At 45.2% G+C, this 21,838-nt stretch overlaps 1 protein-coding gene and 1 pseudogene across 1 annotated transcript; one reads left to right on the top strand and one right to left on the bottom strand.

Annotated features, from left to right (window-relative positions):
* The first annotated feature begins 1,741 nt into the window (after window positions 1-1,741).
* LOC115318984 lies at window positions 1,742-5,389 on the top strand (annotated as a pseudogene).
* A 1,021-nt stretch (window positions 5,390-6,410) lies between these two features.
* On the bottom strand, window positions 6,411-8,859 carry LOC120836984. The gene is made up of 3 exons (XM_040206138.1): window positions 8,803-8,859; window positions 8,556-8,645; window positions 6,411-6,692 (listed from the first exon to the last, which is right to left on the bottom strand). Exons 1-3 carry the CDS (start codon window positions 8,857-8,859, stop codon window positions 6,411-6,413), a joined length of 429 nt encoding a protein of 142 aa, XP_040062072.1.
* Between the last annotated feature and the right edge of the window lie 12,979 nt (window positions 8,860-21,838).

Raw genomic sequence — 21,838 nt, 5'->3', positions numbered from 1 at the left:
TCTTCAGTGTTTCTTTCACTCGCTCCCATGGTGACAATGTTCGGCATGAAGTATGTTTGAGGTTCTAGGGAATCGGAGGCACATTTTCATAATTTAAAATACATATTTGGATTCATAGAACATACTTTTATTTTAGTTAACCGGCGGGCGAGCTAATTAAGGATAGACGTGGTAACCCGGGAGTGTGGGGACAAAAAGGGACAGACAGACACGAAGTTCCGGAGCTTCGTGCCTTTCCGTTCCGTTTTGTCCCCCCACTCCAGGGTATATAATTATTATAAACACTGAAATGCAAGGAACACACTGTTGCAAGCAAGCTTTAAGTGCATAGTTGTGAAAAGTCACACTAGGTTCTTTCGATTTGCCTGAACAGGCCGATTTAGTTCAAATAGTGCAAAAACTGACGCATTAGATTCAACGAGAAGTTGCGTGGACGGTGAACTGGCCTGTTCGATTTATACCAGTGCTGCACAAGCTCAGCCTCAGTTCCACAGAATCTTGCGCTGGCCAAAGTCAGTTCAGCGTTCATGCAGTAACAGATGTACAACTCTTCGGTCATTCGGAGGCCAATTACACGGTCGTTTGTAACGCTGCAGCTTAACTTCACGCAGCCGCAGCCCGACTTGCGCACTGCTTCTGCACTGCTCCGAACTCGGTCTGAACTGGTTCAAAACTTTCTTGTCGACTCATGCATACCTGCTGTTTTAAGGAGACTGCATCATCGTAAGAAGTCGCTCTTGAAGACTACATGGTATCAGAAGATATTAACAAAGCATAAATTGTAGTGGAAATTGCTTGCTTATAATTGCACAAAAAACAATATTTATTTTTTCAAGAAACGGTAGATATACATGACTTATTGTTGTATTCTTTTCCCCTGCAGATGCCTTCCACGAGTACATACGGAGGCATCCTCCAGAGGCCTCTCCAGGGAAGAGGACAGCTCGGGTCAACCTACTGCAGTATGCCAATTTGTTACTATCCTACTGCAGGATATTAACAAGAAGCTTGACTTCGAAGCTTGCTTAGAGGCTAAGCTTCTTTTTGATGTTCTGCAGTATGCCAATTTTCATTCACTAAGTACACATATAACCTGAAATGACCTGGCTCATGGTTACTCTATGCATGACAAATGCATGCAAATTGTTAAACCTGCAAAAAATCCATACGTCCGCACGCAAACGTTTAACACCATGTTGATTCCTATTACTGCGTCAAAACGGGTAAACCCGTAAAGATTATGGTTTCTCTATTTGAACAAGTGAACATGCATAAATATTGGTTCCTATATCTAAATGGGTCAACCTGTAAGGTACAGGTTCCTATATTCAAATGGGTTAACTTGTACAAGTACGGGTTCCTGTATCTGAATGGGTAAACCCATACAGGTACGGGTTCCTGTATCTGAATGGGTCAACCCATACAGGTATGGGTTCCTGTATTTGAATGGGTCAACCTGTACAGGTACGGTTTCCCACTAGCATACGGGAAACCCGTATCCCATAACACCATATGTAATGTACGGGTCAACCACCCTATGAACTTTTATAAAGTATTTTTTCAGTAAAGCAGTCTCCGAGAAATCGCCTTAACTATCTCAGTTTCTTAAAGGGATTGTGCGGTCAAATTTTTTATTTGAGAAAACAATAGACCTTATGCGAAATTGCTTGGTGATCTGACAACACTGAGAGCGTCGCCATGTTCGTTGTGGCAAGCCGGCGGCAGCGAAGCGTGCGAAGCAATGAGCGAACGGCAGAGTTTTCCGTCATTTGATCACGTAATGTGGCATAATAACCTGGAAGAGTTACCACGGGTACCTGGGGGCGCGTTAGAAGCCTTGTGCGCTTCGGAAACGCCATCGTCACGGCAGCGGAGTAAGTCGTACGCCTTTGCCACCGAAGCGTACACCCTGCCTTCGTCAGTGATGAAAAAACGTTTGCGACTCGAGGTATGTTAATACCGTTGCGTAACTTGCGTTCCTTTGTAAACATTGTGAAACAAAAAAATAATTTACTTGCTACGCTTGTTCACGTTGTTCCTTTGTTGTTCTAGTCGTAACAACGCCGAAGTCGTATCTGCTACGCAAGCGGGCAAAGCAGTTCTTCCAAAGCGGCGCACTTGCGTTCGCGTGGAACTCTTGAAAAGTCAACGATTTTCAATGCTTGGTGTTATGCTGAAACGTTGCTTAAACGATGTGGTTTTCACGAGCCAGCCTTGCTTTTGTTACCGATGGGAGGCTTTACTTAGTATGCCATGACGGAGCGAGCTTGTTGGACTCGCGGCGGGATCCGACTACGCTGCGTATGAAATGGGCTTTCGGCACGTATTTACATCACTGAATGAAAAGAGACGAATTTAACAACAACAAAGTGCGCGCGTAGCTTCCTGATGATATAGCCCGCAAGTGTGCTAATGTATAAGCGGTCAACGTATTTCTTCTTATCTAGTTCGCAATGCCAACTTACCGTGACGTAGCACGCCTATGCTACAACATATCAACTGTAAAAACACCTGCACTAGAACTTTAGCAAGTGAGAATGTACCAGGAGATAGCAGCAATATAACTTAGTTCAGTACGTATTTTTTTCCTATATGAGCACTAGCCCAGAGAAGATTCCATATGCGGCTCCCACCTCACATTTTTTATGAGCGACTTCTTTGGTCAATAGCTGTGCCTTTTCTTTGCTGCCCTTAAGGTGCTTACCAGTAAAAAAACAAAACAAAAAAACAAGGCATTTAGCGCAGCTCACATATCCTTCCTTGTTATCCCAAAAGGCTTGGTGTCATCTATGCACAAGCTACATGCTTCAGGAGCCAGAAGAAGACTGGAGTGCCATATAAAATTTAAGTCGCCTTTAGGCTTGACACTGGTGCAGTGACAGGTGCAACTTGCTAGTGCCCTGCTGGAGCAAGCGGTGCATGCAGCTACATTCTCGCCACTCTTGGTTGATCATCTTGTTTAAGACAAAAGGCTACAAGGAGACACCGCCAGAGTTGTCATGCACTGAGCTCCCACAACAGTGGCGGCGCCCTCGACGACAAGGCATTAGGCCAATGAGTGTCCAAGACGTGGATTGGAGGAGTCCCCGTGAAGGCGGCGTGCCCACACCTATGTCAGTGCGGCTGTTTGATGCCTGCGCCAAGAAGCAGGACGAGCAACGGCAGCTAGAGTTGCTGCATGAACTGGGCAGAACTCTCCAGAGCCTTGGGAACCAAAACCTTGGCGCAGTACTACTGGCTGCCCGAGGGCCGCTAACGGACACAAAACTGGGGCCTGCACCTGCTGGTTCACCGCTGTCTTATCAGCAGGCAATGCTACACTCCGGCTACAAGACGTGGACCTCGGCAAACATTTCTGCAGGAATCGGCCTTGCAACTTCAGTACCGGAGCTCTCCCTCTTCGATGGGACTCCATAGCGCACATTCTCTGGCACGCTCAGTGCGGAGGAATGGCAAATATTGACGGTAAGTGCTGCTTACGGCAACCATGGCAGACAGTACAATACGTTGTTGGGCTGGTTGGTATGATCGTAAGACATAATGCATAGCGCAAACTAGGCCACCAAGCAAAGAAGTACACAAGACGAGCGCTGACTCACAACTGTTTATTTCAGAGATTTGCACGCACCTTATAAAGGTAAATTTGACGCATACCCGCTGGCTATTGGTCAGAGTGCGCCACCGTCGATTGATCGCCAGTGCGGCTCGCATTGGCGACGCTGTTGCCGCCTATGTTTATGCGTACGAGATGCCGCCAGTAAGCCCGTTTCACATGCTGCAATTCCTGTCTTTATCCGATTAAAATTGCAGTGGCACTGTCGCAGCAGCTCTTCGACAGGGTTCCACCCAGCTGGAATCCTGTTGCAGCGTCGGCAGCGTCTGCTGTGTGCCACGTGACCATGAGAGACAGCGTTTCATGCACGTTGCAAGGCTAAAACTGAAATGCCTCGTCTTGTATTAGCAATGTAGAAATGTGAACTTGTCGGTTAGTTCATGTAAACGTGATATATTCATGTATATGAAGGCGTATACATTGTATTGTAAGCAAAAACAAAAAAGTGGCGCTACATCAGACATTGCGACGGTGGCCAGAACATGTGAATCCAACCGTTGCGATGACTCTCACTGCGCCTGCTGTTGTACCAGTTTTACTCGTACAGTCGCTGCATGTGAAACAGGCATTCCATGTCTTATGAAAATTGTCAATCCCTAACGGTGTTGTTTCTCCCACAGCCTCGATGGTAATCTGGCTTCTCGCCTGCTAAGCATTCGAACCTTCACACCTTCGGTGCTTTCGAGTGGCTGCCCTTCAGTGAAGTCATATGGAAATGCGCGGGACAGTCAATATGGTTGCGACTGCTGTAACCATACGCAAACAAAGACTGCTTAAGTCAGCACCGACGAAGTGGAAGCAGAGACTTCACAGTACTGCACTCTAACAACAACGAACATGGCGAAAGGGCTACCTCGATGTTGCAGATATTTGGGGTTAGGTTGTGCCACATGTCAGGCAAAACTTGACTGCCCTGCAGGTTTATGCATTAAGCATAACATCCTGCATTATCATTTTCAGTCCAGCGGACAAGAAAAACTTTGCACAATCACTTCTTAGCAAGGCTGGTGGGCCAGGAAAAATGCAGTAATCGGGCGGAGAGCTGTTACATATATGTAGTGTTCATATGCTGTAACGACTTTTACCGTTTGTCGCAGGGGATCGAAGTGTCGCCGGAAAGTGCCAGGGAGCTCGAACTGAACTCCAGACAGCAAGGACGGAGTGCGCACTGGCGAGACACGCGGCGCAACCGATTAACCATGTCAAGTTTTTGTCGTGGATCCAAGCGAGAACAGTGGACAGAAACGGGCTTGCGGAACCTCGTCGAGCCAAAAGACATCTCGCATGTTCGTGCAGTTCAGTATGCGCTAAGAAATGAAAGTCTGGCTGCGGACCGCTATACAGCTGTTATGTCTAACTTCAAGCACAATGTGTCGCTCCAACACTGCGGCTTAGTAGTAAACCCTGGATTCCCGCGGCTTGGTGCCACACTTGACAGGCTGGTATATGATCCAGAGGAGCTCTCGTATGGAGTCTTCGAAATAAAATATTCGTATTCACTCAAAGACACTGATCCAGATTATGCCAGGATGCAGAACTTCTTCATAAAATTCAATGAAAACGATAAGCCACATCTTGACCGGGACCATGACCATTATGCCCAGATGCTTGGCCAAATGGCTCTGACTAGATATTGCTGGGGAGACTTTTGTCTGCTCAGAGAAGTGGATAGTCGTTGAGCGTATTCGCTTTAAATTTCAGGACTTGATGGAAATGCGTCGAAAGCTTGATGATTTTTACTTTGGGCATATGTCGCCTTATGTTGCTCGCAAGTAAACTAGGTCAAACTGCAGTAGCTAGGGCTAAATAAAGAATAAAGATGTCTCTGGGTGGGTGAACTGTTGTGTTTCAATCAAGTTCGTCACCCCTCCCCTCGGCACAGTAGCATTTACGGTCCATCACGCCGGCAGCCATCTCTGCATTTTCAACAAAATGCTTCCTCTCACGAACGAGCATGAAACAAAAAAAGACCATACAAGCACTACACTCATGACAGGTTTCTTTCGTGAAGGTCAGCACACATACAAGTCGCACAAAGCTTCGACACACAAACACAAAGTATAAAATGAAGTGAACATATCGGGAAACTACAGAGCATGTGCCCATGTTGAAAACGGGCACCCACCCCCTATTTAAAGGCACACACACTAAGCAAGGTCCCTCGCAAGTCTGTCCTGCTTTTTCGTACCCAAACCTAGGGAGTGCCCGTTCCCCTTTCTCCCGATTGTGTCTGTACTTCGAGTGGGCACATAATCAATATTTTACGGGAAAGGCAAAGTTTACGTGTGCTGGTCATAATTATGTTCGTTAGGCTTCAGCCTGCCATCATATCTGCGCTGCCTGTGCGATTTATGAGACGGGACTGACAATTCGTGAGTATAGCTGCCACTATCCAAATTTGATTAGCTACAGGGGCAAGGGTCAGTGGTATCAGCCGAGCAAAGATATGATATGCCTTAATTCTTTGTATTCTACGTTCCGCATGAATTCTTAGAGATGCGATTTCCTTTGTTTCTTGCGCTTGTCCATCTGTGAATGTGCGGCCTTTCAAGAAAGGCGGTAGATTCAGCTTTACACCTTTTCTCTCAAGCAAATCCTCAATGAGGAAACCCTTATCTGCCATCACGGAATCATTCTCTTCAAATGTCATCTCTAAAAAGCCGCTCCTTATGACAGTTTCTCTGTCTGATGTCGATCCTGTGTAAAGCTCGGACACGAAGGCCAGAAAAATATTAGGCACTACACCGACAAGCCCTTTAAAGGTGTTTGCAGATTTGTACATTGAGTATGTGCTTGACTAAAGCGACAGAGAGGTCGGCACTTCACACTGCACCTCCGTTGCATCCAGAATTACCCTCGTTGATGCGTCTTTCTTAACAAAATCGCCTGGCATCATTGCATCTGTTGTTTCCCTTAGTGCCCACAGGGGAAATGAGCTCAACTTTGCATATAGGAAATTCAACCAGGACATGCCAATCCTTGACACTGTGGACTGCGCAATGGAAAACCTGTGTGCCAAGTCTGCTTCGAAGAGACCAAGACATAGTCTCACAAGAAGTAAAAATAGTTCATTCTCTCCCTTGGCGAAAACTAATACGTTTTAAATATACCACATTCTAATTTGAGTGTATTTGAAGTACAGTACATAATTGTAAGTACACGAAAAATAGACCGAAAATATAAACTTCTTTTTTTTTTACTTAGTACTAAAATATACTTCTAAAAATCATTTTAAAATACCTTTACTTCGACTACATTTGAAGTTCCCTTCATGCGTTTTGAAATATGTAAATACTAGATTAATAGGCACAAAATACCTTTCACATATATTTCTCGAAATATTTATTTAATTCATGCAAAATATACTCCAACCCTAAAAAAATGGAGCAATCAAAAATACGTGCAGAATACTCTTAAAATACCTGAATATCGTAAATACTGTTGTGTTATACTCTAAGTACCTTTTGACTGCAATACTTTGGTAGTTTGACTTAAACTACCAAAATATTGAAAAGCTCCCCTTCTAGAAGTTCACTTCAAGCAGATATGGAGTACACTGAAGCGCCTAAATACAACATTTGATTAGTTTGTCTACTGAATTGCGCAGCATCGCACTGATAAATCAGCCCAGTTTATGTTATTGTTTCCTTTTTTCTATCAAGAACACACCTGATCAGTTCCTTGCACACCAATCACAAACGGGGTTCGGGAACTACAACCACAACATATGCTGATGTTGGAAAGCTTCAGTAGGTGCTTAAACAGATACGTTTGGCGTGGTTTTGTTAGCACAATGTTAGTTCACTGAACGTGTATACTCACCATTGTACGTGATGTGAATAGTGACTTTAATATAGTGACATTAACTACCATATTAAATAGTCAACTACTAAAAAGGAAAGGCAAAACAACTACTGTAAAATATTTATTTTTCGCGGGCTCAATATTTCGCGATTTAGGTCAAAGTTGGAGTTTTGGAATAATTCGCAAATTCTAATTTTCGCGACGCGCTGGGATCGCAATATAGATTTTAATGTTTTAACATTTTGCCGGAATTGTTCACGGGACCTATTTTTCGGAATTGTAGGCGATTCGCGAACTTTGCGAGAATTAGGTCCTCACGAAAATAAAGCCGTTTACAGTATTTTAAAGTGAAGAAACTGCCTTGATTCGCTTCGTCCTGAGTGGTGCTACGCAGAGAAGCAATAACATGTATTTTATGAGCCGTTTGTGTGGATATTGTATTAGGGACTGCGCCGAATTGTTATTAGTTGTACCAATTCCTTTTAGTAAGAGATATCGTCCACGAACTTCAAAACACTGTTTCCCCTTTGACAGACTCCCGAGGAGAAGATCGAATACTTGGAACCTTAATAAGCGAAGAGGTGGTCACCGAAAAAATGATTACCTTCAATATGTAGGCTATATAAGGCTCTAGAGCAGTCAACGGGACTGTGAATGAGCTGTTCAGTGTGTCATGGTGTTTGTGTTTGTGTTCGTCACTAATGTAGCTTTGTGAGATGTATTTAGTAGTGCCTTCAAATACCACAGGACACCATTTGCTGTCAAAACCGAAAATAGGAAAAAAAAAATATTGTGTAACCGGTTTTTAGTGCATAAATGGCATCTTGAGTGTGAAGGGATAATATTTTTGGTATATCTAAAATATTTTTTGATTCATATTTATAATGTATTTTGAATACCTTACGCGCGTATTTCCAATGCGGCCAAAATAATACAGAATAAATACAAAATGAATATTCGTACTAAATATATTTCAACTTCGTTTGAAGTACGGCCTCTTTTTGCTAAGGGCTGTGGTTAGCTTTCGCTTACGGCCCCTCAAAGAATTCTACCAGCTGCTGCTTTCTGTCCGCAAGACATTGCAGCCATCTTTTCCAATGTCCAGAAAACGCAGCAATGCTGCGAAGTGTTGATATACCGGTAGACCAGTGTAAAACATGAAGTCTTCATCACAGTTTTTGAAGCGTTCAATGCAAAAGGAAGCTGATCTTCCCTGCTCTTGCAAAACCTGGGACTAGAGGCGGATTTTTTCTGCATGAAGCACACGTAGCGTTGCCTTGCGTTTTCCAGTTGCTGTCTCAGCTGTTCACGTTCATCACGAAGCCGTGCTATTTCTTTCCTCTGCTGGTCAACTACACTTGCAAGGTGCTCGGCTTCTGCATCACGTGAAGAGCAGTCGTGAACAGGTTCCACTGGGCTTGCAACAGCGGCATACACTCCATAACTGCTGCCCATCACCGCGTTTTGGTGCACGTCTTCACTTGCTTGAGCTGTCGGTGCCACTGGCTGCAGTGGCTGGTCATTTTCTTTAGCAGTGGTGGTTCACGTTGCTTTGGGGGCTTTCGAACATTGCTTTGCGGTTTGAAGGCGAACACTGACGGTACTGCAGTGTCCCTAAGGAGGTTGTGCCCGCTAGCCACGCCAGGTACAAAGTCACATGTACGGAAATGCTTGGAGCACACTTTCGTCGATTTCATGTTTACGCGGAAGTTAGCACCTTCGTCTCTTTTCATTGCGATAATCCATTTCTCGTAGAGGATGGGATCTCTCGGAAAGTGATAAAATGATACTTAGAAAAGAAAAAAAAACACTGAATAAACAATTTAGAAGCGCCGTTGGCACGCGCAGCTTTTAACACGCGTTTAAATAATTTCACTGGTGCTCACTAGCAAAACGGGGATTACCAAACAAACACATCAAAACTTTTTTTTTGACATGGCAACGAGCAGAAAACAATGTAGCAAATGAGACGGCAAAAGCAAGCGGGTGTTGCTACCTGCGCCGAACGATTCCGGTCGAACAGAATCACGACTATAGCGCGTGAGTCCGCGCTGCCGCCCTATCGTACGGACAGTTACGGTAAGTCTCGCCAATATATCGCGACAAGGACGAAACCTCTTGGCTTTATCTTTTACTGCAGAGACATAGTCGCGCTAGCTCGCGGTCACGTCACCAACCACATACTACGCAATCGGCTCCAAGTTGAAAGATCAAAACACTCCGTCAAAGGAGATCCTCCTTGTTCCTGTCGCTGTCGCTGACGCCGCGCTGCTTGCACTGTGGAACGCACCAATGCACAGTCATCTTGCCAGCGTCGAAAAACCCTATTTACTGCTACACGGGCTACACGCATGCATACAATTGCAGAACACCAAGGGTACGCCGCACATACGAGACCGCGCGCAAAGCCTCCCGGCCGTTCCGGCCGCTCGTCGCCACTTCCAAGAGGGCGAACATGGTTCCTCTCCCGTTCTTTGGATGGCGCTGACAATTTCGGATATCGCCTATTGAATATCATTGTTATTGCCTCGAGACCCATCGTACGTGCAATATCTTAATTTTATATGCCCCTCTGCATGAGTAATTGAATTTATACTGCTCCAATCGAATTCTAGCGTAAACGCTCCTTTCGATGGCAACATTGGAGCACTGACGTCACACAACACAAAGCGAGCACTTGTGTCACGTCGTTTACCTGCGAGTGAACGGCTCAACGTGCTTCGTTTTTGTTGTTGTGCGCCAACCACCGGGCAGCACATGCGAGCCAAGACATGACGTTCCGCACTTTTCCGCGAGACGTGCAGTGACGAGCAAAATGGGCCGTCGCCGTGCATAGGGACTTGGTTCCCGTCAAGGTCAAGATCCCGCTTATGCAGAAATAATCTCAGAAGAGAGCTACGAGCTGAGCTCTAAGCGGACAGAAGACTCGTAAGCTGAGGTGTGATGCTGTGCCAACGATATTAAACTACGTTCATCCACTCCTCGCCCAAATGGGATCAATCAATTTGATTATTCAGGGAAACCGAAAACAACAGGTAGACCACCTGGAAACGATACCAGAAGTTGTATTTAGCACGTGTGCAGCCAAACTTTGTTTGACCCGCATGTGGAAATAGAGTGCGGCTACGATTCACCAAGCTCGTCCAAGTCAAGTGACGACATGCATTTTAACGATTCGCCGTTTGCCTTCGACTCGCGGACATCGCCTCTGGAACGACCCGCAGGCTCATCACCGATCCAGTGGATCCGGAAAAATGCGTACCCAGATGCCGCTTCTTGTACCTAGTTGCCGCTTCAGAGGCGAAATCTGCATCCTTTGCTTTGAAAGCAAAGGATGCTTTCAAAGCAAGTTCGATCGGCAGCCGTCGCAGTGGTGTTTGCGCAAAACGGCATACGTTTGCTCGAAGCTTATGGCTGTTTTCGAGTAATATCCTGCTAAAAGGCGTGTCTTTTTTTGCACATGCTTGGAAACTGCATTAGAAGAATCGCATTTCAGTAGGGCACAGAAGACTATATAATTCGAAACAAAATACAAGTCATCCATCAATCAACGCTTGTTATCCCGACCATCCGACAAACCTTTGCGTTTTGTGACGTCACGCAGCAGTTACGGATGTCAGCCATTGACAATTGCGACATTCGGGGCGCAGTCTCGTACATAAGCTCATGAAAGGTTTAATTAATAACGGGAGATCATATATCAAAATAAAAATGACGTTTGTATACATAAAGGCTCCCTCGACATAACGAGCCTAAAAACTTAAGTACTTCCGGTTTCGACCGGACAGTCCCTGTAAATGCTTTCTCGGTATTATAGTTTATGTGGTGGTTCCACCTCTCGTCGCTTGTAAGCATAACTGCTAATTATTTACATGAATCTACCTTAATAAGTTGGGTGTTTTTTTCATGGTCCGACCGCGCGGAAGATGTTGCAGGCTTTCTACTTCCCCTCTCCAGCCGAAGCTGAACAAATCGGAGACAAGGTCGCAGCCATTTTCGCGAAAAAGTTGACGAACAGTATCTCCCTCACAAGGATGTAACGCAAGCAAGAGCCATGTTCAACAGCATGTACCCGAAAGAGAGTCAGCCGATTGATGGCTACATGGCGTAATTAACTTCAGGACAAAGCCAACAAGTGTGACTTGGACGACAAGCATGACCGCCTTTTCGGCGACAGAATCACCATCGGCATTCGCGACGCAGCTCTACGCGAAAGGACGTTCCAGGAGAGAAACTTGACTCTCGAAAAAATTATCGCGACGTGCAGAGCGGCCGCAATATCAAAGCGTCATGTATCATTGTTGGAGGCTGCGTCGGATGGACAATAAGGTGCGTCGACTGGGGAGAACTTGAGCCGCAGTAAGGCAAACAGACTCGTCGAGAAAACAGCACTACCCCAAAAAGTCAGCCTTCACCAGCGCTGTTCACGCGTGACTGCGAGAACAGTGCTGTATCCCTGTTCTCGCAGTCACGAAACTGCGAGAACAGGGATACAGCGCTCAAGAAAACAGCATGCAGCAAGTTTGGCGATATGCACCAACCTTAACAATGCCCATTATATGGATCAACCTGTTATTCCTGCCGCAAGATCTGACATATCGCCAGCGTCTGTTGACAGAAACAGCGCTAAGGCCCAAGAGAAGAGCGGAGGTTGCACAATGACCAGGATGATGACTGCTTTGAAGAATTCTCTCTGGGGAGCCTCACGACCAACGACATTGAAGAAGGCACACGTATGACTGTCTTGAAAACAACAATGTAAATGACCACAACGTGAACTTCAAACTTAACACAGGCTCCGATGTGAACTTCCTACCTGAGTGACTTGTAACAAAATGAACGCCCTAGCCAACTCTCAAGAAAACGAACGCAAGAGTAACTACCTATCTTGGTGAGTATCTGTATATAGAAAATAAGTGTAAACTGCCTGGCTCAGTGAAGGATAACCAAGTAACCTGAGGTTTCTCCTGAATAACGGAAACCTCAAGCCCATCTTAATGGCAGAGGAATCCACGAAAATAAACCTGGTGCACAGAGTGAAGAACATCCAAGCGACAGAGAAGGCCAACCATCCAGATTCACAACAGTTCGCAGCAGTTCTCCAGGACTTCCCCGGTGTGTTCAAAGGAATTGGCAGACTGCCTGGAGAATAGACCACCTACCTCCAACCCGACGCAAACCTACTGTAGCGGCCCCTCGAAGAGTGCCAAGTCCACTCGAACGCGCAGTGAAAGCAGAACTCGAGGGGATGCAAGTGAACTGCAATATCAAAAGAGTGACAGAGCTAAAAGTCTGGGTCCACTCCATCGTTATAATCAAAAAGGAAAGTGGAAATGTGAGAATCTGGCTGGATCCGAGAAACTTGAACGCAGGAGTAAAACGGCAGCATTATCACATTCCTGTTCCAGAAGAACTCTGCACGTCTAAGTAGGATCACACTGTTCTCTGTCCAGGATGCCAAGAGCACCTTTTGGCAGCTAGCGTTTGAAGAACAGAGCTCCTTCATGTGCACATTCGCATAGCCGTGGTAAAGGTATAGGTTCCTGCAAGTACCATTTGGACTTAGCACTACTTTTGGACAGTTTCAACAGGCAATCAAAACAATCTTTGATGGTCAAGGCATTGTAATGCCATACTTCGATGACATTTTTATTGCGTCGAAAACGCCAAGTGACTATGTAGCCTATCTGCGAAAAGTGGTTACGATAGAACGTGACAACCTCAAGATGAATTGTGACAAGCTCAGGTTGGGACTTCCGTCCGTCATCTACCTTGGTCACCAACTCAACAAACAGGGTATCGCTCCTAACCCCGACAAGGTGAAGGAGATCAACGTTATACCAGTGCCAGTGACCAAGGCGGACCTTTTACGATTACTGCGGATGGCAACGTTCCTAATAAGATTTTTCCCAAACTTCTCCGCAAAAACATAACCTCTGCGAGAGCTTCTCAGGTCTGATGTGACCTGGCACTGGACCTCTATGGTGTCAGAGGCATTCAAAGAAATCAAACATGACCGGAAAACTGCTCCAGTGCTATATTACTTCGACCCACAACAGCCCAATTTCATATCAACAGACGCAAGCTCATATGGGATCGCCAGCGTCCTCCATCAAAACTGTCATCCAGTGGCCTATGCATCAGCAGCACTCAGAACGGCCCAACAGTGTTATGCGGGGCTTAAAAATGAACCTTGCATGTGAGCAGTTTTATTACTACATCTGTTCTCGAAGCATTGTCGTCGAGACTGATCGCATATCCCTCATCGGTCTGCACTGCGAGTACTCTCACAAGATCTCCCCTGGACTACAGCGTTCGTTGCTTTGTCTCCAGCGTTTCACCATCAAGGTAGTACACGTATCTTGGAAACAGATTACTGTCGGAGACGCCCTGTCTCGAGCCCCAGGTCGGGCAAAGTCCATCGAAACTGCGCATCAAGAAGATGGCATTCTTGTCTGCACTTCGGTTCAAGCGTCTACACCCCAGCTAGCTGAAATGCGAGCCTGCACTGCAGCGGATGACACACTTCAGCGTCTGGCCTCGTACATCCAGAAAGACTGGCCTGACCAGATTTGCGGCGTCCCTTCATCTGTTAAGCCCTACTAGTACTTGAGCAGGGATGAACTTTACACAACTCGTCAATTCGTCTACTATGGCGAACGACTGGTCGTGCCACAGGTTTGCCAACAAGACGTGCTCTCAAGGCTCCACATGACTCATCGTGGCGGGGTCGCCTGCAAGAACACAGCTCGCCAGAGTGTGTACTGGCCCGGACTAAACAAAGAGATCAAGGAGATGATACCCAGATGTGAAATCTGCCAACGCCATCAGCGAGCCAACCATGCGAAAGTCACTTCTCTACAGAGATATTCCAACTCGTCCTTGGGAAAAGTGGCAATGGACTTTTTCTACTGCAACGGGTGTACGTACTTGCTACTGGTCCAGTAGTACTCGAAGGTCGGAGGTGAAGGAAGTGCCAACAACCACCGCATCTGCTGTTATAGCAGTGCTTAAGGCCATCTATGCACGCCACCTCATACCAAGTGAAGTTGTCAGTGACCAGGGCCATCTATTCGACTCGACCGAGTTTAGAGACTTCAACAAGAAGTGGAACGTCGTCCACAAGCCGACATCACCACTATTTTTTCCGGTTGAATGGACAGGTAGAGAGGTTCACTTAGACAATCAAGGCTAAAATCACGAAAGCACTCTTTGAAGGAAAAGAACTGTAGGTGGGTTTGCTGAACTACAAGGCAACACCGATGAAAGACACATCTCCGGTAGCGATGCTCATGGGAAGAAGGATCAGAACACTCATTCCAGCCCATCTTAACACACTCCTACCTCACTATCCGCACACGTTCCTCCACAGAAAGTCAAAGGCAAGGCAGCAAGTTCAGCACAAGCATGGAGGTCAACATGCAGAAGTACTTCCTCTTTTGCAGAAGAAACGACCAGTTCGGTACTCGCGAAGGAAGAGATGGGAAAAGGCTGCGGTGATACAGGGGGGCTCGGAACCACAGAGGAACACAGTCACTGCGTCCAACAGACAGACATACAAACGCAACCGGCACCACATTCGAGCGAGAATCAGCTCAAGGAAACCCCAGGTGACGGCAGAAGATTACTATCCGGTTGACATCACACTTGGCGCAAGTCACTCAGAAGAAACATCCTTGAGACCTTTGCCAAGCGAGCCACAACACCGAGCAACACGCTCAGAAGGTACTGTCGAAGTTCCTTCAAGGTTTCTTCTATAGCGTGTTAATTTTATTATTATTTAATACATGTGTGACGGCATGTTATGTGGTTTTCTGGCAGTGCCCCCTACTTGCGACTTGGACTGGGACACAGTTCATTCAACATTGCTGTCCTTCCTTTATGTCTCCCAATTTATACCGACTGGTAATCAGCCGACGTCGAGACATAACACCTGGGGCGAGTGTTCACCCCTGATTGCGCTGCTTGGCCGGCGAGAGTCTCCGGCGGCTTATTACAAAAAGAGTAAAGCTATACGCACTCCGGAGTGCACTTCGGACGGAATGGCTATACGAACTCCGCTAAACTCGTATAAAACAAACGGTCACAACGAGTTTCCGGAGCGATGGCATAGGATAGCGGTTAAGGTGTCCGCTTTATACGCAAGTGGACGCAGGTCCGATCCCCGGTGGGCCTACTTTTTTTTTTTTCTCGAACATTTTGTTTTGTCGTGGCATTTGGCGATAATTATGACATTTCTTTTTTGCGATGAACACAACAAAAACCGAATGTTGTCGACGAAACTTCGCAGAACTAAATGGTATGGGACTCCCTTTTCGGAGGTGCGATCGGGGACAGCGGAGCTTGGGTTGCCGGGTGGACGCCGCGAAGCGGCGTGTACTGGTTAAGTTTTGTAATTAGCAGCCGCATACTGTCGCCGCGAAGCGGCGTGAACGCAGGCGGGGGGCTGTGTTAACGAGCTCCCCAGTGATACACGCGCCGTTCGAAAAGGGTGGCCCGAGCGGCATGAGCTCTCCGCGGAGTGCGTATAGCCATTCCGTCCGAAGTGCACTCCGGAGTGCGTATAGCTTTACTATTACAAAAATGTTATTCACCAGGGCCGCTAAACTCGTGGAACAAAACATTCTTTGCTTTCTGACGTAGCGGGGGGAGTGACTGGAAGAACGGCGCGAAGTTTCCTCCTCCCTGCGCGCAGTCAACTTCGCCACTTTTGACCTTGGAGGGACGAAAAACAAGAGCACAAGACAGCGTGGGGAGGCGAGCGTTCACGCCGCTCGCTCTGCGTTGTCTTTCGGCTCTGCAGCGCCGTTGCGCCGAAATTCGATCCCGTCATGCCTCGCTGAGGCGAGGAGCGAGAGCAGATGACGGAAGTTCGTCTGCTACGATGAGGCGTTCGCTCAGCTAACCGAAAGAAAAAGTAGATTTTCTGCTAGAAATCGCGTCCCGCGGTTCACAGACTCTAACGCGAGCTGACATTGTAAGCGTCTGATATTTCATGAAGGGAACAAGTGACAACCCGTGCTTTATTTGCAAAGCTTCAGTCGCTATGTTGCCGTACAGACGCTGAAGCCTACCAGTGTGTAATGAAAGGCTCAGGACAAACACATATCAGAGGCCGCGAGGTCGCACATCATCCGTGTGCGGGTGAAAAGTGGAACATTTGTCGACAAAGCTCCCACAGCAGAAACTTGTCCGGGAAAGCTAAACATGGAGACGTTACCCGAAACTTGAGCAAAATCATATTTGAATGTCAGCTATCTTGCCCCGTCGCATTTTGTTTGAGAAAGCTCTCGTTCTCAACGCCCACACCAGGGAAATAAAAAGTTTTGCGAAACGTATTGCTCGTTATTCCAACAAACTACATTTAAGCCGTATCCTTTCAGTGGCTTACTTATAATACCATGCTTAAAACGTAGCAAGCTTCTACGCGTACAGTGTCATCAATTTTTTCTAGTGTATGCTGTTTTGTAGTTAACTGGTTTCGGAAACTTACGCTGTCTGTAAATATCTCTGACAGCGGAGTTGCTTAGTTGGAAGTCATCGCAAATAAAAGTTACACGCTGCAGCAACCAACGTTTATAGATAAACGTTGGCAGCGACTGCCCTCTCGCATTCCCAACCATCACGTTGAACAGAAAGGCGCCAGTTGCGGTTTGAGGTCGGTACTTTTCTACAACATCCATGGCGACAGCATCAGACTGCACTCGGTGCATTCGGCAAGTTCGTTCGGAGCCGGTTCTCCATGCAGCACTCCGCGGGTGCAATGCTTTAGAACACTCACAGTGCAAGCCTGGATCGCGGATCGGGAACCCGTCGCTGGCATCACCGGCGCCATTGCTTGACAACAGGCAATACGCTCAAGTCAAAGAAACACGCAAAAGTAGGAAGCTCGTACGCGGTGCTCGAGTGTATTTTGTGATGTGCTGCAATCATTATGTAGGGTGCTTGGACATCAAATAGACATTCGTAAAGCGTTTGAACGTCGATTTAAAAAAAAAAAATGGACCGGAGCACCACCGAGTCTACCGACGTCTCTTGCTTTGGTTGCTGAATAAATGACACGTTCAGCGACTGAACGGCACGCTACGAGTTTTAGTTTGTCACGGAAGCCCTCACAGCAGTTCAACGAAAAAGCTTTCAACAGAAGTATTTTGTGCAAGCGGTTAAAACGATGGGAATGTCCCCAGTCAAGGCCTTGTAACTTATCGTTTGCTAAGTTCTGAGGACTTCGAGATATGACTCCACAATAACTCTCGGTAACCCTTGTCGCATTACACACATCACAGTTAACGCCCAACGAAGTCGCCCACGACCCTCAACCACACAACATTTATTTTTAAAAGATTGGCATTCTAACGTCTTAATATTCTTGCCCACAATATTAACTGGGTGATTTCAGATAAGACCGACCAAAGGGTGGCAGGTCGACATTTTTAAATCAACTGATCTTTTATATGCCATTGTGTAGTGTCTGGTATAAACGAATTCACACCTAGTCTTGACCAGAAAAAAAAATTAGGGACAGGAAAAATTGTAAGGCATGAATAGGTGGACAGTTGCGTTAACGCGCACTGATGGAGGGGTCAGGATTGAATGTGAATAACTAAAACGATAGAATAAGGCGAATTCAAATACTCTTCAGAAACTAACTATGGGTCCAGTTCGCTTGTAATATAAAGTAATATTATTTATTTAAATTATATTTATTTTCTAAAAACTGCCAAACTTGCCTGCTCGAACGACAAAACACAAATTTTGGAGGCCTGTATCTTATGAAATACTTTATTCACCATCATATACTTCTCAGATAGTGTCCTTTAGTTTATATATGGAAATTATTTTAAATATATATTAGGTACCTGGGTGATACGATAGCCGTGATATATTTAGGCAAACATGGGGAAAAATCGAACAACGAAAAATTCTGATGCGAAAAAACAACAAAAAAACACCACCTTCGATTTTTTTTTAAAATTTGGGTACCCTGTCATGCTCTATTTTGACATTCATTTCTATTAAAACCTACTGAATTATTTGATTGAGAGAGAAGACATAACTCCCCTAAGTAGGGTTCTTTTTAAAAGCCTACACTTAGCAGTGTTCTCTACGAGAAGTGACTCTGGAGTTCCAGTTTCAGGAAACTAACACACATCTTTCATATATTTTTATTCAGATGAGGTCCATGACAACTATAGAAATCGGTCGCACATAGAAATTGAGGAGAAACTATATACAGCATTTACATACAGCGTATGAAGAGGTATCATACTAGCTAGACTAGTGATTCGAGAAAAGATGATGCAGTGTGAAGTTTTATTTTCCGGTATATTTTATATTTAGAAAAAAAAAACTTTACGTCCACACATAAAAATAAAGATAGAATGCTAAAATTGTTTGGATTAGCTATCTATTTCCGGGGACAAATCATTTTAAGTGAGGGGTGCCACCGCGCCGGACTTTAAGAGCTTCGATACTCTCGGGGTTCGAATGGATCGTGGCAAGCCGAGATATTTTATCCTGCTCGAGGATAACATTTCGTGATTCTCGTATAGTGATCAGGTAAAGATTATCAGCTATCACCAAGTAAGACAGCAGTTTAAATACCCAGCGAAGAAAGCTGATAAATAAGATGTCCCTGCATTCAAAATGAGCAGTCCTTGCGGAATCAAATTTGGCACTTTACGCTTAGGCTTTCCTCGATGTACCCATTTAATTAAGTTTCTTCTAACCAGATCTGACTGTCTGTGCTGCATATATATCACAAGTCCCTTCTGTTGATGACTTGCACAGCCGCAACGCGTGCCAAGAATGAATTCCAGAAAAGGCGCGCACCATCAGCCACTCTCCTTCTTTTTTTCTTTTTTTTTTTTTTGACGATAACGAACAACGTCATTTTCGTCCAGATACACAAGATAGACCCAGTTTCTCGGATAGAATTTTCACCCTTGCCCTGGCCGTCTGAATTGCGTTTATTGAACGTTCTCTCAGGTTGTTCAGCGTGGCCTGGTGCTTCACGAGTCCGCCAACTTTGTCACATGCATTTTACCATGTCCAGATGCAGAAAATAACCACTGGGCTTGTGGGCAATCGTTCTGTGCAAACAGGTGAAGCTGGTAGCCATTGTTAAAATGGCTGGCGGCCCCGTCACTTACGTACGTCACGTGTGAGTATACCGCAACGTTGTCTTCAACCCACTTTTTAACTTTTTCTAGAGTCAAGCACGTGTGAGCGGCGTTATCACACAGGTCCTCACTGATGATAGCAAAGCTGTTTGTAGATTTTCTTGTAAATACACATGTAAATGTATATACACAGGTAAATAAAATAACTTTTTTTTTCCAGTGGTATGCTTGAATTTTGTCAGGGAGCACGATGGCCCAGTTTTCAGCAACGTCAAAATGAAAGACAATGCTCCCGCGTTGCATGGACTGCTTTTCATCGTATATCGCTTTATCTTGCGTTTGTCGAATATGGTTATGAAATATCCAACTTGCAACCGTTACTTGAACGACTTTTAGAAAAGCCTGAGGATCTAATGTTTTTTTGTTTTGTTTTTTCACAAGGTCGCCAGACTCGCATGTTGTAAGCACAATCTCTTCATCCTCTGGGATATGAAGTTCCTCGAGTGTAAGACACTGGCCTTTTGGGCAGTGATCGCAGTCGCCTTGAAGACACAGACTTGTTAGTGGGTCCCACAGCAATTCTGAATTTATATCAACGTTCTCTACAGTGGCAATACAAAGGTAATAATTGGCGCAGCGCACACAAACGCATACTTCCTGGTGTGGAATACATTTGACCCATCTAGGGCGCAAAGAATACAATTTCGTTAGCCGAACACTGGAATTAGGATGCTTATCTTTCTATACAAGAAAGGCCCCTCGAATTGAGCGTTTCAGGAAGCGCTTTGGAACGAACGTTTCCTCCCCGTCAAGCATGAGAAAGATCACGTCCTTCTGGTTGGGACCGCGGCGCGACTATTATAGCTCGTTCTCAGGGGTCACCTCGCACTTCGTGTAAGAATCCGGCTCATACCACACGCCATGCTTTTCCCTACCTATAGCGTAAACACTGTCGCCATGTTAACCTTTCCTAGGTTAATATAATGACAGTGTTTACACCATATTGTATTTAGGCGGTGTTCAAGTGTTTGGGGGTTCTGCTGTTTTTTCGGTGTGCCTCTTTGTGCCTAATATTATCACCCGTGACGCCAGCGAGTGGGATGCTGACAGGCACAACTTCTCAGTAAACAGGAATCGGCGGCCATAGTTTGGTGGTTGAAGCGAACCATCTCATCCTTGACAGCGAGCGGGGAAATTCGAAAAAAAGAACGTATCGGCTGCTTTGCTAGAACTAGCGACACGTGTAGTCTGCGACTTCCGTCAACTATTGCACCGTAGTCATGATCACCGGGAGGAAATGGTTGAATATGTTTTTATTCCAGATATAAGTCAGGTATATATATAAGAAAGAGAGAGATGGAGATAGAGGGGAAGAGAGAGGAGCATATAGTGTCGAAGGAAAATAAAGTAAACATAGTTCTCAGTGGACGACGGCTGCAAGATCTCTTCTCGGATCCCTAGTTCGTGATATGAGAGCTCTTTGTACGCAGTAGTTTCTCCTCACTTTTACAGTGTGAACAATTGCTATAGTTATCAATGGCCTCATATAAATAATAAAATATAAAAGATGTGAGTTAGTTTCATGAAAATGGAACCCAGTGTCACTTCTCGTACGGGCCACTGCAAAGTATACAGGCTTTGAAAAAAGACCCTACTTTGGTGAGTTGCGTACTCTTTCTCAATCAAACAATGTAACATGTTTTCGATAGAATTGAATGCATAAATGGAGTATGACTGGGTACCCAAAGGCACAAATAAATAAAACGAAGGTGGTGTTTTTTGTTGTTTTTTTTGCATCGGAATTTTTCGTTGTTTGATTTTTTTCTCAATGTTTGCCTAAATATATCCCGACTATCGTATAACTGAAATACCTTATATACCTTTCTTAAATAATAGCCCTATAAGAGTAGAATACTCTCTGAAACGTATGTGATGATGATTAAATTATTTCATGAGATACAGGCCTCCAAATTTTGGCATTTGTTCGAGCAGGCATGTTTGGCAATTTTTATAAACGAACTATAATAGAAATAAATATGCTTACAATATTTTACAAGCAAGCTATACCCATAGTTTGTTTCTAAAAAGTATTAAAATTCTCCTAATTTTATTGTTTTAGTTGTTCACCTTCAAAATTTCCCCGTCCATCAGTGCGCGTCAATGTAACGGTCGACCTCTTCATGCCTTACGATGTTTCCTGTCCCCAATTTCTTTTTCTGGTCAAAGCTAAGCTTGGATTCGTGTATAGCATACGTTAGACAAAATGATATAAAAATATCAGTTGATTTAAAAATGTCGA

This window comes from Ixodes scapularis, unplaced genomic scaffold, assembly GCF_016920785.2.
Source record: "Ixodes scapularis isolate PalLabHiFi unplaced genomic scaffold, ASM1692078v2 PGA_scaffold2__306_contigs__length_199485367, whole genome shotgun sequence".
NCBI lineage: Eukaryota > Metazoa > Arthropoda > Arachnida > Ixodida > Ixodidae > Ixodes > Ixodes scapularis.
This window is presented reverse-complemented; position numbering and strand designations above follow the sequence as displayed.